At 47.3% G+C, this 24,771-nt stretch overlaps 1 protein-coding gene across 1 annotated transcript in view; it reads left to right on the top strand.

The window, feature by feature from the left end:
• Window positions 1-24,771, top strand: part of ETFA (electron transfer flavoprotein subunit alpha) — a 41,828-nt gene extending 17,057 nt beyond the window's left edge. The window contains exons 7-12 of the mRNA XM_060259833.1: window positions 1,427-1,528; window positions 3,879-3,947; window positions 5,324-5,406; window positions 16,423-16,488; window positions 21,154-21,234; window positions 24,504-24,771. Coding sequence (XP_060115816.1) covers window positions 1,427-1,528; window positions 3,879-3,947; window positions 5,324-5,406; window positions 16,423-16,488; window positions 21,154-21,234; window positions 24,504-24,539 — 437 coding nt within the window. The 3' untranslated portion in view covers window positions 24,540-24,771. The remainder of the gene's footprint in view (window positions 1-1,426; window positions 1,529-3,878; window positions 3,948-5,323; window positions 5,407-16,422; window positions 16,489-21,153; window positions 21,235-24,503) is intronic.

Genomic DNA, 24,771 nt, shown 5'->3' with positions numbered 1-24,771 from the left:
GGGCAGGGGTTCCTCCCCTTTCTGAGCCTGTGGGAACCTTTGGAATCCTGGCACAAGATGGCTGCTACAGTGAAGATCCGTGCGCTGCCACCGCCAAAGTAGTCCTTTCTGGAATCTGCACAGCCAATGAAATCTCCAGTGAAGAAAAATCTTACCTGGCCCTGCCTACTTTCTAAAGAGTTGGTGAACACCAGGGGGACCCCTGGTCTAGGAGATGGGGGGTTAACTTACCAGGCTACTGGAACTTTTTAGGGGGGGGTTGACTAAACTGATACAGAAGTAAGAGATCCCTTCAGTTTGCACTCCTAGACACACACATTTGGAAGTAAGCACTGGGTCTTACTTAACAGAGAGTCAGTTTGGTGTAGTGGTTAAGTGTGTGGACTCTTAACTGGGAGAACCAGGTTTGATTCCCCACTCCTCCACTTGCAGCTGCTGGAATGGCCTTGGGTCAGCCAGAGCTCTCTTATCTGGGAGAACCGGGTTTGATTCCCCACTCCTCCACTTGCACCTGCTGGAATGGCCTTGGGTCAGCCATAGCTCTGGCAGAGGTTGTCCTTGAAAGGGCAGCTGCTGTGAGAGCCCTCTCAGACCCACCCACCTCACAGGGTGTCTATTGTGGGGGGAGAAGATATAGGAGATTGTAAGCCTCTCTGAGTTCAGAGAGAAGGGCGGGGTATAAATCTGCAGTCTTCTTAACTGTGTTTCAGTGAGATGTCTGTAAACTAGAGAGCAGATGCTCAGGTTGTACATTGCATCAAGGTAGCTCAATGCTAAAGTTTCCAATCTCAATGGAATTTTGAATCTATAGAGAGGGGTTTGTTTGCAGACAGGACCACCGCGTATCTCGGGAGGGAGGAGAGGATGAAGCTGGATCATGACCGTGCAGACCATTGACAATACTGGAGCTGGCAATCCGGAATATTTCCTGAATCTCAATACCATATCCATATTGGGATTCGGAAATATCAGGAAATACCAATATTTTTCAGGTTCAGTATACCCAGACCTGAAAAATACAGTATTTTTTGTGCACACCCCAGTTGGCACTGCCTCCTGCGGCAGCCATCTTATGCTTTCGCCCACCTTCCCGTGTCAGAATTTCAGAGTTGTCCACAGGCCTGTAAAGGTTACGGACCCCTGGACTATAATTTGAAGCTGAAGACAAAATGGGAACACTGATTTAAGAACTGGACTGGTGGTCAAATTTTCATCTGAGCTTTGGCTACGAGCGATGTTTTCTTCAGATGTAAATATCAATAAAATAGGGTGGGTGGTGGGAATGGTGAAAAACTTTAAATCAAAATGGTGGCCTTTGTCTACCTTAGAGTATTGAATTTGGGCTCAGAGATGATGGCCATGAGGACTGCTTTGCACTTTACAGAGTTTGGGAAATTTGATTGTTTTCTTTTATGTGCGGAAACAGTGTCGGCTCCTTCGCCAGTCGCCCAGTCTGAATGGATCAAGCAAACCTTAACAAAAAGCGATCGTCCAGAGTTGACTAGCGCAAAAGTTGTTGTATCGGGTGGTAAGTAGACGAGAGCGATGGTGGAATTGTTGGTAAATTTCCAGTGCGTTAAAATCTTTTGTGGCTCTGTTATTATGCCCGATGATTTTTTTTGTTTGTTTGGCTTCGTAATGGGTTGCCAAAGTCCAGGAGATGTGAAAGAATCCAGTTTGTCTTGGTAGTGTCTGCCTTCTAAATATTGACAATAATTTATTTGCTTGCTTATATACCACCTGTTTTGCCGAGACTGAAGGTAGATTATGAAATTAGAAAAAACGATTCATTGAAGAAAAAGCAGTGTTAAACCATGCCATAAACAAATGCCAGCATTTGATTTTTAAGACAATGGGGAAAGCTTAAAATAATGTAAGAACATAAAATAAGAACATAAGAGAAGCCATGTTGGAGCAGGCCAATGGCCCATCCAGTCCAACACTCTGTATCACACAATGGCCAAAAATTTATTTATATACACACACACACACACATATATACACACTGTGGCTAATAGCCACTGATGGACCTCTGCTCCATATTTTTATCTAATCCCCTCTTGAAGCTGTCTATGCTTGCCGCCACCACCTCCTGTGGCAGTGAATTCCACGTGTTAATCACCCGTTGGGTGAAGAAGTACTCCCTTTTATCCGTTCTAACCCGACTACTCAGCGATTTCATGGAGTGCCCACGAGTTCTTGTATTGTGAGAAAGGGAGAAAAGTACTTCTTTCTCTGCCTTCTCCATCCCATGCATAATCTTGTAAATGTAGATTTCTTATAAGGTCTGCTTTTACAGCTGCCATACTTGGTACCTGGTACTGTAGCGTAGGGTTGGTCCCAGTCCCTACGGGTTTACCTCACAGAATTGAGCTGTCTCGTCTCTCCTGGCTATAATCTAGGGTTGCCAATCCCCAGGTGGGGGCAGGGAAGGGTTATACAAAACCTCCGTGAAGCCCAGCCTCAAACAATAAAACAATATTAGTATTTATGAAAAAAATATTGTATGTGATTTTTCAACACAGTAAATTTTGGAACAGCCAAATGTACAATAAATTGTCCTTGTATCCTCATTAGATGGGCACAGGTGCCATGTTCAGTAGAAAAGTTCTCCACGGAGACTTGTGCTCCAAATGATTTCTTCAGTTCAGCAAGGCACCAAAAATCATATGCGACGCGGTCGTACTTATTCCACGTTTCGCATTTGCTTCTACGAGCTGTGCACGAAATATAAATTGCAATTTTTTCCCCATAAATACTAATATTATATTGTTTGAGGCTGGTCTTCACGGAGGTTTTGTATGATCTTTCCCTGCTCCATTTTCCGCATTGCTCTCTGTTGGGTTGCCAATCCCCAGGTGGGGGCAGGGGATCCCCCGGTTTGGAGGCGCTCCCCCCACTTCAAGGTCATCAGAAAGGGGGGGAGAGGGAAATGTCTGCTGGGCACTCCATTATTTCCTAAGGAGACCAATCTCTGTAGGGTATAATGGAGAATTGATCTGTGGGTATCTGGGGCTTGGGGGGGGCTGTTTTTTGAGGTAGAGGCACCAAATTTGCAGCATGGCATCCGGTGCCTCTCCCCAAAATACCCTCCAAGTTTCAAAAGGATTGGGCCAGGGGGTCCAATTCTGTGAGCCCCCAAAGAAGGTGCCCCTATCCTTCATTATTTCCAATGGAGTGTGTGGTCTCTTTTAAACGGGATGGCCAGAACTCCCATTGGAGTTCAGTTATGCTTGTCACAACCTTGCTCCTGGTTCCACCCCGAAGTCTCCTGGCTTCACCCCCAAAGTCACCAGATATTTCTTGAACTAGACTTGGCAGCCCTATTATAATCTCTTGCATCTTCCTAAAACCTGAATATTGGGGGTGTCAGCTCCTGGGAGAGTGGCCTGGGACATCACATTGGGGCTTCCAGCTTGAAGAGCGGAACTGGTGGAAATATGAGCTTTCTTCCCCACCCCTGGCTAGCCAGAAGTGCCTTTCGTTTGTGGTATTGCTTCAGTCCTGCGACTCTCATCTCTAACCCCTGCGAGAGAACGAAGTGGGCAATCCTCGGCTGTCGTACTTCAAAGCCTTAAGTGTGTGTGGGAGTGTCACTGGCCAAGCGCTAATTCCTCAGTGTTATGCTGACAACACAGGAAGAAATCTATAAATGAACAAGTAAATCACATTCATCCCAGTGCAAACAGTGATTTCAGATCCTTCGAAGTGTCTCAGACTGGGGCCTTCAATGTCGGATGTTTTGTTTGAAATATCTGTATGCATCTGTCAAGGCACAGGAGAAATGTGGAAGGAGGGGTAGGGTGGGAGAGGAGGCCAAGCGCAGCCAAGTCTGATGTTGAATTTTCAAGGGATTTTAACATGTTTTATTTTTAAAGGACGAGGCTTGAAGAGCGGAGAAAATTTTAAACTGTTGTATGACCTTGCGGATCAATTGCACGCGGCAGGTGAGCGGTGTGTTCAGAATAATTCCTACTGGTTTTCAAAATAATTATCTGCCATAAGTCTCGATTACGATCCGGGGGTGGGTGAGGGGGGCTGCTATCTCTCCCTTGGGGAGGGGGACTGACCTTGGGGGCTTGAACAGATGGCTTGTCTTTAGCTGTGTGAAATTTGACTAAATGCTGCTGTAACTTTGTACAAGAGAGGCCTGTAGCTGCTGACTTCCTCAAATGTATTTATGTACTTATTTTATTTATTACCTGTCTTTCTCCCCAAAGTGACTCACACCGTTCATTTTTCCTCCATGAATTTAATCAAACCTCTACACCTAGAACCTCGTTTCAGTCTTGAATGTGCCCTGAGACACCTGTGTAATTCCTTTTCCTGAACTTAAAACACGTTAATACTTTTTATATGAAAATTTAAGCCAGTCATATCTGGGGGGGGGAGGGAGCGGGGGGGGATTAGTCAGTGAACATTTACCAAAGAATCACGGAGCTGGAAGGGGCCATCCAGTCCAACACCCTGTTCAGTGCAGGATCAGCCTGGAGCAGGAGTGAGAAACTGGCTTGGGATGCACACGTGGCCCTTTCACACATGCTGAGTGGCTCCTGAAGCCCCCATCAGCCGGCTAGAAGAAGGCGTTTTTCCCTTCAAATCACTTTGCCAAGCCAGCTTGGAGAATGCATTTAAAGTTAAAGTTGCTTTCTTTCCACCCCTCCCTCCCTCCAACCTCTGACATTTATTCTGTGTGCCTCTTACGTTAAGCAAGTTTGGCCACCCCGGCCTAGAGCGTCCCTGAAAAGTGTTCATCCAGCCACTGCTTCGAGACTTCCGGTGAGGGGGAACTCACCGCCTCCCTCGGGAGTCGATTCCACTGTTGCGCAATTCTCACTGTCAAAAAGTTTCCCCTAATATTCAGCTGGTACCTTCCCACCCTCAATTTAAACCCATTATTAAGAGAAGCGGTTCGTGATATGTAAGCTTTAAAAAGGCTAGGTGGCCATCGGACAGCAATGAGGATCCTGTGCATTTAGGGGAAGGTGTTTGTGAGTTTCCCGCATTGTGCAGGGGGTTGGACTCGATGACCCTGGAGGTCCCTTCCAACTCTGTGATTCTATGAAAGCTTTTTGTGGAATAAGTTTTTGTTATTAGTATTTTTGAGTTAGAGTCCAGTAGCGCCTTAGAGACTAACAAAACATTTTGGGTAGAAGCTGTCGAGACTCAAAGTTCCCTTCAATGAAGGGAGCTTTGAGTCTCGAAAGCTTCTATCCAGAAAAATCTTGTCGGTATCTGAGGGGCTACTGGACTAAAATCTAGCTGTTCTGCAGCAGACCAGCATGGCTACTCTCTTCTTAAGGTAACCTTTTCTTGCTTCTAGTTGGAGCCTCTCGTGCAGCTGTTGACGCAGGTTTTGTGCCCAACGATATGCAGGTCGGACAGACGGGCAAGATTGTAGCGCCCGTAAGTACCTAAGCAATGTTTACAGAAGAGAGGGGTTGGAAAACAGTTTCTGGTTTGCTGTTTGGACCACAGTTTGGTGAATTCACATGTAATAGCTGAACGTCATAGTTTGTTGCAGTATCTTGTGTGTGTGTGTGTTTTTGCAGCTCCTACTAGCTGGGTGGCTTTGTTGGTGCTGCAGCTTTCTCTAGCTCTGTTGCAAAAGGTGCCACAGTAGTTGGTATTGAGCTCAGTTCAGTTCTTACCTTTTGAAGCCCTTTGTGAGTTGGGGCTTGTGTGTCGGCAGGGACATCTGTGTCTTGCATGAGCTTATACGCCTTTCTGCTCAAAATCTGCCCACAGTACCTTCTCTGAGCTTGGTAGTTTGACTTTCCTGTTGCAGTTGTGCTGCTACGGAATGAAATCCTGTGGAGATCCATGGAACCCATTACTTTTGGGTTTTAACTCCTCACTCTCTTCCCTTTCCCTTTTGGTAATTTTCTGTAAATTTTGGGTCAGCCAGGTTGGAGAAGGCGTTTCTCTCTTTAAATCACTTCTCCAAGCCAAGTCAGCCAGCAGCTTGGAAAAGGCATTTAAAGTTAAAGTTGCTTTCTTTCCACCTCTCTCTCCCTCTCCCCATCTGTTTGCCTTCCTTCCCCCCTCCCTCCTTCCTGTCTTGTGGCTCTCAAACCTCCGATGTTCATGTCTTCCAGCTCTCAAACATCTGACATTTATTCTGTGCGGCTCTTGTGTTAAGCAAGTTTGGCCTCCCCTGCCTTGTGAGCTTGTGTGAGGCTTGACGGGCTCACATGTGTGTGATTCACATCCTTGATGCATCAAGGCTGAAGTCTAGATTTTTGGAGCATGAGCTTTCAAGAATCAAAACTCCCTGGAGCTTCGACCCTCAAAAGCTCATCCCCCAATAATCTGGTTGCTCTCTGGAGTGCTGGTGGACTCAAATTAAGCCTGTCCACTGTAGACCCAGAGAGCCCCTTGGCGCAGAGTGGTAAAACTGCAGTGCTCTAGTCCGAGCTCTCTGCTCGCAATCTGAGTTTGATCCCGGCGGAAGCAGGATTCGGGTAGCCAGCTCAAGGTTCACTCAGCCTCCCATCCTTCCAAGGTCGGTAAAATGAGGACCCAGCTTGCTGGGGGGGAAAGTGTAGATGATTGGGGAAGACAATGAAAAACTACCCCTTAAAAAGTCTGCCGTGAAAACGTAGTGAAACCAACGTCACCCCAGATTTGGAAATGACTAGTGCTTGCACAGGGGACTACCTTTACCTTTTTACTGTAGACCCACCAGGCTGGTCCCTGAAACTATCTTTGAGCACCTGTAGTTGTTAACCTTTCAACTATGCTAACCTTGAACATTGAATCTTTGCTGCACCTCAGTTTTCACCTCAGTTTGACATTTATTAAATGCTCGCCTTAAGTTCAGCTTTGCTGATAGTTGGAGAGTTCCCCTCCCAACCACCCTGTTTTGTCACTCTGAGATCAACACTATATTGGTTAACAACCTGTGTCTTCAGAAGGATACAGTCTCGAGCCCCTTTGCTTTGTTTTGTTGTTCAGTTGCACAGTCAAGTCCGACTCTTTGCGACCCCATGGACCCAGTCACGCCGGGCCCTCCTGTCTTTCACCATCCTCCGAAGTCCGCTCAAATTCGTGTTAGTTACATCAGTAGCGCTGTCCAGACATCAAATCCACGCATGATAAATTAGCGCACTCTCTCTTTCTTCATTCTATTTGGATGTTTTTATGATCAGACTAGCAGATGCAGCTGCTGTCAAGTTGCTGGCTAGTTATCGGTTTTGGGGTGTGAGTGTGGAACTGAGACCCCGTCCGAACGAACCAAGCCTCGGTGTTGAAAAGTAGCTTTCGGAGCCGCCAACTTCAAAGGGCTCGGATTTTTCAGACTCTTTATCTTTCTTCGACTTGCTAAAAAGCCAACGAAAGACCGACCCGGCCCCCCTTTCATCCTGCATTATCCAGCGTGGCTTTTAACTCCGAGAGAACTCTGTTTTCAAATGGATGCCCTGCTCCTCAGGGGTTGGCGCAGAAACATTAAATTGTACTGAAATATTCATATGAGAGTGCATTTGGCTGAAAGCAATTGACGTGCCGCTCCCAGGAGGGGCAGGAAGAAATGCTGTATGGCCCCACTCTCTAGCAGAGACACCCTACGCATGCTGCTTAAGAGTAGTCACATGCCCTGGCTGATCAAAGCCCCATAGAAATTCTTAAAGTGAAAAGGGTTGGGGGGGGGGGGGATAATGCCGTTTGACCCGATAGGTCATTTAGCAGTGACAAGCGCTTCAAGGTTTGGGAGTAGATTTTTAACAGAATTTTTGGAATACTAGCATCACCTTACTGGTTCTTAATTACATATTTGTCATGTCGATGTTTCTTGTCCTGGCCCCACTGGTGGACCTCCTGATGGCCCCTGGATTTTGGCCACTGTGTCACAGAGTATTGGACTGGATGGGCCATTGGCTTGATCCAACATAGCTTCTCTGATGATCTTATGTCTACGGCAGTGATGCTATGTCTTCTCGGCACTTGGGGGGCCATCGTGGGAGGGCTTCTGGAGTTCTCGCCCCACTGATGGCGCCTGGTTTTTTGGCCACTGTGTGACACAAAGTGTTGGGCTGGATGGGCCACTGGCCTGATCCAACATGGCTTCTCTTATGTTCTTATGTGACACAAAGTGTTGGACTGGATGGGCCACTGGCCTGATCCAACATGGCTTCTCTTATGTTCTTATGTGACACAGAGTGTTGGACTGGATGGGCCACTGGCCTGATCCAACATGGCTTCTCTTATGTTCTTATGTGACACAGAGTGTTGGACTGGATGGGCCACTGGCCTGATTCAACATGGCTTCTCTTATGTGACACAAAGTGTTGGACTGGATGGGCCACTGGCCTGATCCAACATGGCTTCTCTTATGTTCTTATGTGACACAGAGTGTTGGACTGGATGGGCCACTGGCCTGATCCAACATGGCTTCTCTTATGTTCTTATGTGACACAGAGTGTTGGACTGGATGGGCCACTGGCCTGATTCAACATGGCTTCTCTTATGTGACACAAAGTGTTGGACTGGATGGGCCACTGGCCTGATTCAACATGGCTTCTCTTATGTGACACAAAGTGTTGGACAGGATGGGCCACTGGCCTGATCCAACAGGGCTTCTCTTATGTTCTTATGTGACACAGAGTGTTGGACTGGATGGGCCACTGGCCTGATTCAACATGGCTTCTCTTATGTTCTTATGTGACACAGAGTGTTGGACTGGATGGGCCACTGGCCTGATTCAACATGGCTTCTCTTATGTTCTTATGTGACACAAAGTGTTGGGCTGGATGGGCCATTGGCCTGATCCAACATGGCTTCTCTGATGTTCTTACATCTGGGGCAGTGATGCTCTGTAATCTTAGTGCTTGGGGAGCAACAGTGGGAGGGCTTCTGGGGTTCTGGCCCTGCTGGTGGACCTTCCAATGGCACCTGGGTTTTGGCCACTGTGTGACACAGAGCGTTGGACTGGATGGGCCATTGACCTGATCCAACATGGCTTCTCTTACCTTCTTATTGCTTCTAAAAAAATGAAGGAAAATATCTGGGAAGGTCTGAAGGTTGTTAGATTTGGACACCTTGAGGTTCTTGGATTTGGCAGGTGCAGGGCTGGGTCCAGCAAAGGGACTGCAGGCTGCAGATTATTGTCTTGGCTTATTGGCCAGCAAGTATTTATGGTTGTTGGTGATGTTCCTTCTAAGCTGCAGAGTCTTTTGAGCAGAAATTCTACTTTGTGAGCTACTGGCATTAAAGCTGTGAGCTACTGCAAAAACTACTGTGCTCTGGGGCCATCCTTCCTGAGCTAAGCCCAAAAATATGCGATTTGGAGGCTAAAAAATCTATGAGCTAGCTCACACTAACTCAGCATAGAGGGAACACTTGTTTGTTGGCCACCCTACCTCTTCCCTGAGCCATCTTAGCATGTGTGGAGGGTTTGGGGAAGAAAGTGGAGGTTGGAGAAGGTAAGAAATGATAGGAGTCTCTTGCACAACTTGGAAAAAGGATTTTACTGCGTTTTTACCATTTCCAGAATGCAGCATAAAGGGAAAGGGATCTGTCTTGTCTCGCCCCTTCTGCTTTCTGGGCTCTGCTTCACTGGCCCCGGACGAACTTGTCGGGTGGATCCGTGCACAGCTTTAGGGAGCGGGGGCAGGGAAGACAGGGACAAAAACATGCGCAGGGCTAGCGAACAGGCAACTGGTATTCCATCGCAGGGCCCTTCCCTTATTTCAGTTAATCATGGGAGGCTCCAAAGCTGAAACAGGCCACATGGCCAGTTCTGAGAAGTCTTCTTTTATGGATTGGAACTGAGCTTGAACAGAAAAAATCTCTTGGTTGGCTTGAACTCGAACCGAACACTGAAACGGGGGAGGAAAACAAATTGCTTTCATTTCAAGGATTTTGGTTTGAGTTCAGGTATTCACAGAACTTCCCTGAGCTGTTTTTTGGGAGGGATCACTTGTGGCTCTATGCTCTGGTCCCCTCCCCAGTTTCATGCCAGTCTCTAGTTTCTGTGGCTCAGTCTAAAGTTACATAAAACATGGAACTGTTCAAGAGCTTTTTTTAAAAAGCACCGCTTGTTATTTCTGGGGCAATGGCCTCAATTTCAGGACGGTCCTGGGTGATTTTAGAGGGAGTATTTTCAGGACCAGCTTAGAACTCTGTAATCTCCATGACAATAGCTGTTGATAGACCCATATCTGACTGGTCACCTTCCCCTTTCTTCTGTCTTAGCTGTGACACTGGTTGAAGCTTGCAGGATTTGAAAAGTTGTTTCCTACTTTGAGTCTGACGTCAGGGGATGCTCCTCAACTTTAAAAGCTGTGAGGCTCTGATAACTGCAGCTGTTTTTTGCAGCTGAAGATTTATCTGGACTCCCCCGCTGTTTCAACAGGGCACATGTTTATGGTGGTGCAGATAGGGAGAGCCAGTTTGGTGCAGTGGTTAAGAGTGGCGGATTCTAATCTGGAGAAACGGGTTTGATTCCTTACTCCTCCACCACATGCAGCCAACGGGGTGGTCTTGAGCCAGTCACAGTCCTCCTAGCCCCACCTGCTTCACAGGGTGTCTGTTGTGGGGAGAGAAAGGGCAATTGTAAGCCGCTCTGGGATGCCGAGTGAAGGTCGGGTACAAATCTAACTCCTCCTCCTTCCTGGGTGAGACATGCATCAGATTTTCTTCGGAAACACGTCTCCCTGCCTTGGCCCTTTGTTCTGCTGCAAGCAGGTAAGCCCTTTCGCAAGCTGCTGCGTTTCCTAACGACGGGTTCAATGAGTGTATGTTACCGTCGCTTCCAGCTGCCGACAACAGATGACATCTGGTCAGAGAGGTACGGAGGGATGACATGGGACAGAAATGAGTGTGATCCTCTGCCACAGGGGACACGTGCAAGCTAAAAACGGTCCTTGATTTATTGTAGCCTGTTCTCTTTTATCTTGTGCCTGCCCCTCTTTCTAGCATTCACCTCCCCAAACTGCTTCACCCACCGAAAGTCTTGATTTGTGTGTCCGAAGGCACCTGGGCCTGAATGGACCTGGGGAAGAAGCTTCAACAGCACAGACACAACTTGATAGAAGCGCCATTAGCAACTAAAGAGGAGTTAACTATTCTGTATATTTTTATATTTAAAAACTCCTATATGTGCTGGGGAAGAGAGTCCTTTGGACTGCAAGAAGATCAAATCAGTCATTCCTCAGGGAAATCAACCCAGACTTTTCCCTGGAAGGTCAGATGCTGAAGCTGAAGCTCAAAGACTTTGGCCACCCAATGAGAAGGGAGCACTCCCTGGAGAAGACCCTGATGCTGGGACGACAGAAGGCAAAAGAAGATATTGGATTTATATCCCGCCCTCCACTCCAAAGAGTCTCAGAGCGGCTCACAATCTCCTTTCCCTTCCTCCCCCACAACAGACACCCTGTGAGGTAGATGAAGATATTGGATTTATATCCCGCCCTCCACTCCGAAGAGTCTCAGAGCGGCTCACAAACTCCTTTCCCTTCCTCCCCCACAACAGACACCCTGTGAGGTAGATGAAGATATTGGATTTATATCCCTCCCTTCACTCCGAAGAGTCTCAGAGCGGCTCACAATCTCCTTTCCCTTCCTCCCCCACAACAGACACCCTGTGAGGTAGATGAAGGTATTGGATTTATATCCCTCCCTCCACTCCGAAGAGTCTCAGAGCGGCTCACAACCTCCTTTACCTTCCTCCCCCACAACAAACACCCTGTGAGATGGGTGGGGCTGGAGAGGGCTCTCACAGCAGCTGCCCTTTCAAGGACAACCTCTGCCAGAGCTATGGCTGACCCAAGGCCATTCTACCAGATAAGAGTCCGCACACTTAACCACTACACCAAACTGGCTCTCCAAAGAAGAAGGGGACGGCCAAAGAGGAGATGGCTGGACAGCGTTAGTGATACAACTAACACAAATTTGAGCAGACTTTGGAGGATGGTGGAAGACAGGCGGGCCTGGCGTGACTTGGTCCATGGGGCGGCAAAAAGTCAGACTCGACTGTGCAACTGAACAACAACAACAAAAATCTGGTTACTTTTATATGCCACCTTCTCAGAGGCTTAGGGTGGATTCATTATCAGTCAATGCAATCAGTAGGAACAGACATCTAGTAAGTCAGGAGTCCCCAGTGGGTTTGAGCCTTTGGGCATCTTTGGAATTCTGTCACAGGGTGGCGGGCGCAACAGCAACATGGCCGCCATGGAAGGCGGGGCTGTGCACACAGAGGAAGCTTCAAGTTTGCAGGGGAGAAGAGAGATAATTGAGAAACAGACTGGGAGAGAGGGACGGGAGAGAACAAAACCAACACTGTGGTGGCCTCTCCCACCGAAAACAGCATTATTTAGATCTGTGCAGCCAGTCAGATCTCCGGAGGCCAATCAGAAGCCCTGGTGGGCGAGAGCCTCACAGAACCACGCCCACTTTTTAGAAACACTTTGTGGGTCCCTGGAAAGGTGTGGGGGGGGGCACCATGGCAATGGGCACTGGTTGGGGACCCCTGTAATAAGCAGCGTGATATTTCTAGGATTACAGCAACGTGAAACAAAACGCAAGTCTCAGACCAGATGTATTAAACAGTGCAGAAATCCAGGAGGATTTGCGTTAAAAGAACTGTGTAAAGCAGGGATGTCAAACTCATTTGTTATGAGGGCCAGATCCAACACAAATGAGACCTTGTCGGGCCGGGCCGTGCGTGTCATGAAATGTAATGCCAGGGAGCAGGGTTATAAACTTTATGAAGGACACAGGCAAACACAGTTAAAGATTTTTAAGAACTTAAGATAAAACATGCTTAAAACATTAGCACTCATTCATCTTAAAGTTGCTTTCTTTATATCTCCATGCAGTCTGATCCAGGGAACTGGGCAAAGGAAGCTCTGGCTGTTTCCCTCCCTCCCCAGGGGACCGAGCGGGGAGGCGCCTCAGCCAATAAAAGGAAGAGAGGCTTGGCTCAGTAGCTCTGCTGTACGATTGAGAGAGCCTGGCAAAGCAATCTCTCCCTCTCCCCTTCCTCCCCAAGGAATGGAGAAATGGCCAATGGAGAGAAATCAGCCAATGGAGAAAATAGAGGCTTGGTCTGTAGCTCCTGCGCGATTGAGCAAGCCTTGCAAAGCAAGCTGTGATGCAGAAGGAAGCCAGTCACTCGGGGGCCTGATAGGAGCCCTCCAGGGGCCAGATTCGGCCCCCAGGCCACGTTTGACACCCCTGGGGTACAGGAGAATAGGGAGGTGTGTCCTTACAGACCACAAATTCTGTCCTTGTACCATAAATAACTTTTATTACAATTTATTTTTTATATTACAGTGGAATCCTTATCAAATACGACCGTCTTAAACTGGGATCTACTTTATCCCAATATGAGGCTAATAAAGTGTGTGTTTGTAACAAAAGCAGAATTAAAACGCCCAGCGAGTCTATAATATTTTAAAATGTTTGCTCATAAGCACCCAAATATTGAACGCTAAACCTGGGCGCCCGCGGCTGCATCGGATCAATGGCAAGTATCTAGACAGCCTCCCCTCTTGCTGTTACTTAGACCAGTGGGATCATCTTCAGTTTTGTCTAGATTTGAGTTTCGCTTGCTTGGCCTGCATCCAGACCCCGAACCCGGGTCAGAAGAGAAGTTAACCGCCTTACAGCATCCGCATACATCAAGGGCTACGTAGCACCTCTTATTCAGGCTCGGTGGCTGGTCTCCAGGTGTGCTGGAGAGAGGGGGGACTTGAAGGTTGCTGGTTGACAAAGAACAGTTTGCCTCCATCGCCTTCCGGCACCTCCTTACTGCAGACAGACAGAACGGTGCACGAGGTCTTGAGGCAGCCAGAAAGGTCCCAGAGGCATCACCAATGTCTTAGATTAACCGTGGGTGACCAGCAGTCGAGGCACAGGCTTTTCACTACACTCCCATAAGCGGTCTGTGCTGTGGTAGGTACTTTTCCCGAAAGCCAGGCTCTCAGGAATTCAGGTGCACCTTGATCAACTAAGCAGCCTCAGTGTCAGCAAAACTGTGTAATGTAGTATCAGGTTGTAGCCAGCTTATAGGGCAGGGGTGGCCAAACTGTGGCTCGGGAGCCACACGTGGTTCTTTCACACACATTGTGTGACTCTTGAAGCCCCCACCACCCTGTTGGCTGGCTTGGAGAAGGGGTTTCTCTCGTTCAATCTCTTCTTCAAGCTAAGCCAGCAGGTGGCCTGCAGAATGCATTTGAAGTTGAAGTTGCTTTCTTTCCACCTCCCCATCGATTTTCCCCTTCTTTCCTTCTCTAAAATATCTGACGTTCACATCCTTTGGTTCTCAAAACACCCGGTGTTTATTCTGTGTGGCTCTTACGTTAAGCAAGTTTGGCCACCCATTATAGGGTTTTCAAGGCAAAAGACTTGGAGGTGGTTTGCCGTTGCCTGCTTCTGCATAGCAACTCTGGAATTCCTTGGTGGCCTCCCATCCAAATAGCTGATGTCTGTAGCTAAATGCTTAAGAGGAGTGGTGTTGAGACATCAGAGTGCAAAAGAACATACCATTTAATGCACAAAGTGCTGTAGGTTTTCAGGTTGGACATTGAAGCCCTTCAGCTAAGGGTGTAGTGGTTAGGAGAACCAAACTATTATAGTGGTTTAAGTGTGTGGACTCTTATGTGGGAGAACCGGGTTTGGTTCCCCACTCCTCCACTTGCAGCTGCTGGAATGGCCTTGGGTTAGCCATAGCTCTTGCAGGAGTTGTCCTTGAAAGGGCAGCTGCTGTGAGAGCCCTCTCAGGCCCACCCACCTCACAGGGTGTCTGTTGTGGGGGGAGAAGATATAGGAGATTGTAAGCCTCTCTGAGTTCAGAGAGAAGGGTGAGGTATAAATCTGCAGTCTTCTTCTTCTAACTGCAGGGCTTTCCCCCGTCATGAGGAGGTACTGGGGAAAGTACTGTTGTCATTGGGACGGTTTTTCAGATGCTGACCCATTGTTAGGTGGAGAGACCTAAGGGGCCTTCTTCTATCCTTAGGAGCCTTTTCCAATGGCAGGGACACTTAATTTTGAGGCAGGCTTCTTAGATTGGAGGAAAGCGTCACACTTCAGCCAAAAGGAAAGAGGCAGGGGTGGGGGGAGTATCAACATTTTAATCAAATAAAGTTTGCCCAGTGGAGTGGTAGGATTAGGGGTAGGATCTGCCTTTGTCTTTAATACTGTAAGGAGGACTAAAAAAGTAGCATGCCGGTGGCTCAGTGGTAGAGCATCTGCTTGATAAGCAGAAGGTCCCAGGTTCAATACCCGGCATCTCTAACTGAAAAAGGTCCAGGCAAATAGGTGTGAAAAACCTCAGCTTGAGACCCTGGAGAGCCGCTGCTAGTCTGAGTAGACAGTACTGACTTTGATAGACTGAGGGTGTGATTCAGTATAAGGCAGGTTCATATATTCATATATATGTTCATATGGCATACTGGCATCAAAATAGCTTCAGGGAAATGGAGGGAGTGTGTTCTTAACTTTGCACATCTAGCTTAATTAAAAGTACCCTGTCCTCAAAATTACTCTGCTAAAAAATGTTGGTTTTAGTCTGCTGGTTAAAGAAATTCAAACATCCACCCTTGGTTTTTTGTCCTATTTCTCTATTCCCCTCTGTTGCTTGATGTGTTGTAGTAAACGCATGATCTTTCCAACTCTTTCTTAAAACCTGTTACCTCAGCGTACATTTGGTGAACAAAAGGTGTGTTTTCCATTGGGAAGCTGCAAACTGGCATTTGATATTCCTTTCTTGGTGTGATGGGCAGATGTTCTTGCACAAATGTGTTCATTTTTCCGGGGGGAGGGGGGGAATATATTTAAATAATTTATACCTCATTTTTCTCCCCAACGGGGCTCCAAAGCAGCTTATGTCATTCTCCTCTCTTCCATTTTTATCCCAACAAGAGCCCTGTGAGGTAGGTTTGGCTGAGAGTATGTGACTGGCCCAAGGCCACCCAACAAACTTCCTTCACAGAGCAGTGATTTGAATGTGGGTCTCCCGGATAGTAGTCTAACCGTCTTAACCACTACACCACATTGGCTTGCTATTTTTCCTATTAGGCTTGAAGAATTAAATTCCCAGAAAGAATTCTGAAAAGCAGTGTTGGCATTAAAGCACTGTTGAAGACTTTGACCTGCGGGATTCGTTTACTACACACACAGTTTCAGTTTTCTAATGCTTCTAATAGGAGAAAGCCAGTTTGGTGTGTGGATTCTTATCTGGGAGAACCGGGTTTGATTCCCCACTCCTCCATTTACAGCTGTTGGAATAGCCTTGGGTCAGCCATAGCTCACGCAGAGCTGTCCTTGAAAGGGCAGCTGTTGTAAGAGCTCTCTCAGCCCCAGCTACCTCACAGGGTGTCTGTTGTGGGGGAAGGAAGATAAAGGCGACTGTGAGCCTCTCTGAGATTCGGAGTGGAGGGCAGGATATAAATTCAGTATCTTCATCTTCTGTTTCAGGAACTGTATATTGCCGTTGGGATCTCTGGGGCTATCCAACATCTAGCAGGAATGAAAGACAGCAAGGTAAGTTACATGAGTATGTGTAAAGACAGCTACATTACATCACACAGCATAGACGGCTTTAAAGGAGGATTAGATAGATTAATGAAGCAGCCATGGTGACTTAGAGGAAGAGCCGGGAAGCAACATCAGGGGAAGGACTTGGCTTCTCTGCCCTGTTGCTGGCCCTCCAGAGGGAATGATTGGCTACTGTGTGAGACAAGAGGCTGGACTGGATGGACCACTGGTCTGATCCAGCAGGGCTTTTCTTACATTCAGACATCATGTTAAGGCAAGAATCTGCTCAAAGCTGAATTGTCATGGCTCACATGCACATTTTCTGTCTCATTACTGAGAATGTTGGTTAAATGCTGATTCTGCTTCCTTGTGATGTATGAATCCAGGTGTGTGGGTTAATCTCAGTTTAGCCCTTCCCCCCCACTCCCCTCAAAGAACACTCCAGGAATTTAAGCCTAAACCTTGGTTTGGAGTCCTAGTTAATGAGGGAGAAAACTCCATCTGGTTGACCACTGTGCCTCTTTCGTACATCACAGGTCACCAGAATTACCAGCTGACCATGATTTGGGGTGCAAGAAAGGAGGGACGAAATGCGTACCCGACTGTGCTTGTGGGCAAACTGGGCATGTGCTTTTCCTTAACCAGGGTTGAGTGTGACTTCTAACTGCAGCCAAACCTGTCAGACAGGTGCTTATTGCTTAAAGAGCTGAGTGAAAGCGAGGGCAGTGTCCCTTTTGGTGCATCTTCTAGTCACAAACGAGTCGTGGCTGTGAAATTTATTTATTTGTATTCTTTGCAATGCTCCTTTCTCACTGGGACTGGAGGCTGATTACACAGAGCGAGTCATGTACGATCAACAGCAGGGGACATTCAGTAAACAGTGAAATAGGCTTTTGGTTGTAGAACCGACAACAAAAAATACTTTAAGAAACATTTTCTGTTCTGGGAAGTTCACTCTATCGTGGAAAACAAGGCTGAGAGCAAGTGATCAGTACATAGGTCTGAAATCCATCTATTGCAGGAGACTGAAACCGTTTAAAAAACAAACAATTAAATTTATAGCTTAAACGAAGCAGCCCACATCAGAATGCTATACAGTAGTCTTATGTGCATATATTTCAGAACCTGACACATGAATTCATGCATAACAATGTGCGATTTGAATTATGGGCCTGCTCCTCCATAAAGTCAAAGACGCACTTGACGTCCCGGCATTTATTCATTCAAATGGAAACCGATTAGAAAATGATGATAAAACTTTAAAGGGCTTAACTCGTTAGTAGCTGAATAGGTTTCAGCAGGCATCTCAAAGGAAAGAATGACCCGTTCCCATACCACCATTGGAAGAAGACACCGTTATTTTCCGGCTCTTCCTCACAAGGGTGAATTAAAACAGTTTTAACATTTTAATTTTGACCCTCTCCCCCCGCTACAGGTCCCTGTTGAAATGTAACAGTGAGACGGCAGTTCCACCCGTATGCAGTGTGTCAGTGCAAGAACACAGATGTTGCAGCCACACATACCAGGAGTCCATGATATTCCTGGTATGTGTGCAGTTGCCCTTTTGAGTGAATAGGGCAGCGTGCAGACTTCGTGTGTGCGTTCAACTTTTTGTTGTTCAGTCGCATAGTTGAGTCTGACTCATTGCAACCCTGTGGACCAAGTCACACCAGGCCCTCCTGTCTACCACCACCCTCCGAAGTCCGCTCAAATTCATGTTGGTTAGATCAGTAACGCTGTCCAGCCATCTCATCTTTTACCGTCGTCTTCTTCTTTTGCCTTGTCTTTCCCAGCATCAGAGTCTTCTCCAATGAGTGCTCCCTTCTCATTGGGTGGCCAAAGTATTTGAGCTGCAGCATCTGACTTTCCAGGGAACAGTCAGGGTTGATTTCCTTTAGGACTGACTGATTGGATCTTCTTGCAGTCCAAGGGACTCTCAAGACTCTTCTCCAGCACCACAGCTCAAAAGCATCTATTCTTCTGCACTCGGCCTTCCTTATGGTCCAACTCTCACAGCCATATGTTACTACTGGGAATACCATTGCTTTGACTATATGGACATTTGTTGGCAGGGGGATGTCTCTACTTTTTATCATACTGCCTAGGTTTGCCGTAGCTGTCATCCTTCAATCCAAGTCCCCATTCACCTGGGATTCTCATTTGTGCAGTACATTCAACTTAGCACTGCACAAATGAGAATCCCAGGTGAGTGGGGACGTGAAGGTTCTTCATTCTGTTTTCTAACTAGAAAACAGAATGGCTCTGCTTACTCACGGCTGATCGGAAAGGGGCTGTGGCTCAGTGGCTGAGCCTCTGCTTGGTGTGCAGAAGGGGTCCCAGGTTCAGTCCCCAGCATCTCCAGTTCAAAGGACTAGGCAGGAGATGATGGGAAAGACCTCTGCCTGAGACACTGGAAGGCCACTACTGGGCTGAATAGCCAAGACTAACCTTGATGGATCGATGGTCTAATTCAGTAATAGGCAGTTTCATGTGTGACCGCATATGCTAGCGTCATCATCAGCAACAGAACTGGTTTAGTGTTTTGTGTTATGCCAAACAGTTGGAAGCAGTTTTTTTTTGTTGTGAAAGAGACGTTGCTTTAGCTTTCCTCTCAACACAATTATTAAAATTTGTACGCTTCTTTACCAGAGCTTACACTTTGTTGTTCCATTAAAGGATATATATTTATTCAAACAGGTCAGATCTATATACTTAAAAAAAAAAACCCCTCACCCAGTAACCATGGCAGCCGTCTCCTGTGTGGATTCCCCTCCCCCCCCATGCTGTGAATTGTGCACACTTAAGGTTGTTTTCAAAAGTAGTCAGTGAAGCTTTCTACAAGTGAAATGTATAATTCATTTGCACTTTTTAACATAGCAGAAAACAGGGCTTTGTAAGGAATGGAGTCTTCTTGCTTTCTTTTCCTCGCTCTTGTGAATTTCCCCCCTCAAAGACTGCATTATTTAGTAAAAATTGTAATTTATGGCCATTAATATTTACAGATTGATTGCATTCCTGTGGTCTTTAGCTTGGAATAGAGATTGTGTTTGGAGAAACATCAGTTTGCCATACCTGTAGGGTGGGCCAGCTCTGGGTTGGGATATACCGGGAGATTTTGGGGGTGGGGTTTGGGAAGGGGAGGGAACTCAGCAGGGTGTAAAGCCACAGACTCCACCCCTCCAAGGCAACCATTTTGTCCAGGGGAATTGATCTTGGGTCATTCGGAGATCAGTTGTAATAGAAGATCTCCAGGTGCCATTTGGAGGTTGGCAACTCAGCATACCTCAGAAGAAGGCCAGGTTTTAACTTGCAAAGGCAGTTTGGGACCTGGCAACACAGGATTGTTATTTGGAAGGAGCCAGGAGTAGAGGAGTGGGGTGGAAGGTAAAAAATACCAACTTGGAGGATGTGGACACTATCTGCATAGGTTTCAACCCAAATTGGCCACAGGATCGTGCTTTTTTTGACAATGGGAATGTTCCCCACAATCAGGGGTGGAATTCTAGCAGGAGCTCCATTGCATATTAGGCCACCCCCCCCCCCCGATGTAGCCAATCCTCCAAGAGCTTACAAAAAAGAGCCTTGTAAGCTCTTGGAGGATTGGCTACATGGGGGGTGGGGGGTGGCCAGATATGCAAAGGAGCTCCCGCTAGAATTCCACCCCTGATTGTGGGGAACATTCCCATTGTAAAAAAAAGCACGATCCTGTGGCCAATTTGGGTTGTAGGTTACAGGAATGATCCCAGTTTCCTTGTCGAACTGTGGTGCTTTTAGAATTAACCAGATAGCAAATTCTACCTGTCCTAAGTATGGGTGTGAAAGCTGGATGACAAAAAAAAAAAAGCAGACAGGAAGAAAGGGGATTCATTTGAAATGTGGCGCTGGAGGAGTTTACGGATACCACGGACCGTCAGAAAGACAAACCAGCGGGTTCCAGATCAAATCAGTCCTCAACTCTTCCCCCTAGAAGCTAAAATGACTCACCAGAGGCGCTACCATACTTTGCTCACGACACGAAGAAGACAGGCCTGCTGGAGAAAAGGCAGCCAGGCGAGGAAAAACTGGAAGGCAGCAGAAAAAGAGGAAGACCCAACATGAGATGGATGGGCTCAATCTAGAAAGCTGCAGAATCAAGAAAGGCCTGAGCAAGGCTGTTAACAGTAGGATGCTTGGGAGGTTGTTAATTCACAGGGTCACCGTATGTCAGTGTCTTAGAATCATAGAGCTGAAAGGGACCTCCAGGGTCATCTGATCCAATGCAGGAAATTCACAACTAGCTCTCCCACACATACCCAGAGACCTCCGGCTACATGCCCCGAAGATGGCAATAAACGTTCGAGGATCCCTGGCCAAACTGGCCTGGAGAAAAATTGGTGATGAGCATTCCCCTGGGTGTGTAAGAAAGGGCTATGAGAACTAAGCACTGATGCCACCCTTCCTGCCGTCCCTCTTATGAGCTGCCAAAGTTCACAAAACCAGCATTGCTGCCAGATGACTTGGTGCGTTTCAGTTTTTGGCTATTTCCCTTTTCATATTTCTCACTGGAGGCTGCTAGTAAGGGGGAGGAAGGGAGAACTTAGCACCAGCGACCACTCGCTTAAACACCTGGGCTTTTGTGATTTGGGAGGAAAGCTGTCTCCCTCCATTAATCCTACTTTATTCTCTTTCCAGACCATAGTAGCCATCAACAAGGATCCGGAAGCTCCAATATTTCAAGTTGCAGACTACGGTTTGGTAGCTGATTTATTTAAGGTGAGTGTCACTCCGCTGTTTCTGAGCTTGGCTGTACTGGCCTTATGTCCTCACAGGCAATCTAAGAACAAAAGAGAAGCCACGTTGGATCAGGCCAGTGGCCCATCCAGTCCAACACTCTGTGTCACACAGTGGCCAAAAAACTCAAGTGCTATCAAGAGGTCCACCAGTGGGGCCAGAACTCCAGAAGCCCTCCCACTGTGGCCCCCCCTCCCCAAGCACCAAGAAGACAGAGCATCAATTGCCCCAGAGAGTTCCATCTATGCCTTGTGGCTAATAGCCCCTGATGGACCTCTGCTCTATATGTTTATCCAGTCCCCTCTTGATGCTGTCTGAGCTTGTGGCCACCACTGCTTCCTGGAGCAATCCGTTGACCCCACATGGGGATCATTTCCCTAGGCGGCATCTAGAGCTTAAGTCTTGTTCGCTCCCAGACTAGAGTTAAAAGCCTGTGAGCATCCAAGCCAACTGAAACATACACTTAGCAAATTAATACATCCATACCATATATCACATTTCGTCAGCAAGCTATGCCCAATTCTTCTGTATTGTTTTGCTTCCCTTCTGTACATTTGTCAGTTGTTCTTCCAGTTTGGTGTAGTGGTTAAGTGTGTGGACTCTTATCTGGGAGAACCAGGTTTGATTCCCCATTCCTCCATTTGCAGCTGCTGGAATGCCCTTGGGTCAGCCATAGCTCTGGCAGTTGTCCTTGAAAGGGCAGCTGCTATGAGAGCCCTCTTGGCCCCACCCACCTCACAGGGTGTCTGCTGTGGAGGGAGAAGATATAGGAGATTGTAAGCTGCTCTGAGTCTCTGATTCAGAGAGAAGATGATGATATTGGATTTATATCCCGCCCTCCACTCCGAAGAGTCTCAGAGCGGCTCACAATCTCCTTTACCTTCCTCCCCCACAACAGACACCCTGTGAGGTGGGTGGGACTGGAGAGGGCTCTGCACAGCCATCCTGGACTTCCTTGGTGGTCTCCAATCCGAGTACCAACCAGGGCTGATGCAGCTTAGCTTAGCTTCTGAGAACTGATGAGATTGAACTAGCCTGGGGCTATCCAGGGCAGGGCAGATGAACAGAAGTGGTTTGCTGCTGCTTGCTCCCATGTGGCAACCTTGGACTTCCTTGGTGGTCTCCCACCCAAGTACGAACCAGGGCTGGCCCTGCTTAGACATCTGGCGAGACTGGCCTAACCAGGGCCATCCAGGTTCAAGCCGGTCTCCCAGTATGGAACGCCAGAAATCTTAATACTTCATGCCACAGAAGAGTTGTGTGTTTTTCAGAAAAAACGTTTGCCTTTCTCCTCCTCCCCCCCCCTCCCGAGGTCCTCGTAGCATGTAATCTGCGGGGCTGGGCATGAATGCCTGGCGAATCCACCAAGGAGAGATGGCAGAAACCCTGCCAGCACTTAATGCCCTGCCTCAGCTAATGCCTGCTGGCTTGGCAGTAAGCACGGGCCTTTTAATAAGGGTGGAGACAAAGCGACATTCGGAAGAAACAACATGTAGACAATTTCCTTAATAAATTTTGTACGACCCGCATTATTTCCACCTAATGGAAATGTAGCTCTGTTGAATAATTGAGAGGCTCTGTTCATCGGCTCGGCGAGTTCAGCTGGGATCGCTCCGAGCGCGGGCAGCCGGCAGCCCCTGGAAAGACAAGGTAACTGATCTTCTAACACAAGCAGCCCGCGAAAGGGGGGAAAAAAAAGGTTTCAGGTGCATTCGAACCCGCCAGGTGCTCTTCATGCCTAGCTGTCCTTCGGAGGACGAGGGGGAGTCGCAGTGTGGCAGGGCCAGCGTTCCGTTAAGCAGCAGATTGCCCACAGGTGCTGAGCGGCTGGCACTGGTCCCTCTGACACTGTTGCTTGGCTTGTCTCAAGGATAGCTTCTGTGAGAGCTCTCTCAGCCCCACCCACCTCACAGGTTGTCTGTTGTGGGGGGAGAAGATATAGGAGATTGTGAGCTGCTCTGAGACTCTGATTCAGAGAGAAGGGCGGGATATAAATCTGCAGTCGTCGTCTTCTCTCCTCCTGTTTGCACATCATATACCAGCAGTTCCTTCTCAAGACCACCGAATAGCACTGAACAGTCCACTCACTTTCGTTCAGTTGCTTCTCAAGACCAGAGGGAACCAAAGCTGATGAATTTTTTGGCTACCACATAAGACATGCAAACAGAAAAAGATTTTCGGGGCTGGGATCCCAAGGCTGGCTTCTGTCTGCACCATTTTCTGCCCATCTTGAAAGCAGTCCTCTGCTCTGCAACGCTTCCTTCTGGCACTGGGTGCTTTGTAACTCATGGCAAGACACTGCTTTGGCATGAAAAGCAGCTCCTCATGCCAGAGGGAAGCATTCTGCAGTGGAAGGCCACCGTGTGCAGCGTGAGCAGAGAAGTGAGGTTCTGGATCCAAGCACAACGTGTGTGCTTCTCTGCAGATGTAGTTTTAAGTCTACCCTGACCTGGAGAGCCCAGTCTCATCAGCTTTCAGAAGCTAAGCAAGGCTGTGCCTGGCTAGTATTTGGATGGGAGACCACAAGGAAGTCCAGGGGCTACAAGGAGGAGGACTGTAGATTTATACCCCGCCCTTCTCTCTGAATCAGTCTCAGAGCAGCTTACAATCTCCTTTATCTTCCTCCCCCACAACTGATACTTTATGAGGTGGGTGGGGCTGAGAGCTCTCCCAGAAGCTGCCCTTTCAAGGACACCTCTGCGATAGCTATGGCTGACCCAAGGCCATTCCAGCAGGTGTAAGCGGAGGAGTGGGGAATCAAACCCGGTTCTCCCAGATAAGAGTTCTCGCACTTAACCACTACACCAAACTGGTTCTATACAGAGGGAGATGATGGCCACCCACCTTGGAACTACAAGGTTGCCATGTCAGCTATGATTTTATGGCCCCCCACACACAAAATCAAGTTAAGTTCAGCTGTAGAAATAGGCAGGATTTAGGTGTCCAAGTGTTGTTGCTTATGATCTATGCTGAGACCAGTGTTCCCTCTAAGCTGAGTGAGTGTGAGCTAGCTCAAAGTTTTTTAGCCTCCAGCTCACACTTTTCTGTCTTAGCTCAGGAAGGATGACCCCAGAGCACACTAATTGATGCAGTAGCTCACAACTTTAACGTCAGTAGCTCACAAAGTAGAATTTTCGCTCACAAGACTCTGCAGCTCAGAGGGAACATTGGCTGAGATCCACATTTTAGGAATGCAAACCTCCTTTTCAGATAATTACCTTATTTTTTTTTTTTTTAAAAATATTTTTTAGGTTGTTCCTGAGTTGACAGCAGCATTGAAGAATTGAAAAACCTGAGTTGCCCTGCTTAGAGAAGAAAATAAAACACACCTAAATTATCTTTCACCAAACAAAAAAATATATAATGATTTACTGTATACCCAGTTTGCCAAAATTTATGCTTTGGATGCTTTCTGAATGCCTTATAATGTACTAATTTGTTTTTGGTTTTTTGCTATTTGACTGCAAACTTATTTTCTGGAATATTTTTCTAATTCTGTAATAAATTATAAAGATGATA

This window comes from Heteronotia binoei, chromosome 19 (genome assembly GCF_032191835.1).
Source record: "Heteronotia binoei isolate CCM8104 ecotype False Entrance Well chromosome 19, APGP_CSIRO_Hbin_v1, whole genome shotgun sequence".
In the NCBI taxonomy this organism is placed as follows: domain Eukaryota; kingdom Metazoa; phylum Chordata; class Lepidosauria; order Squamata; family Gekkonidae; genus Heteronotia; species Heteronotia binoei.
This window is presented reverse-complemented; position numbering and strand designations above follow the sequence as displayed.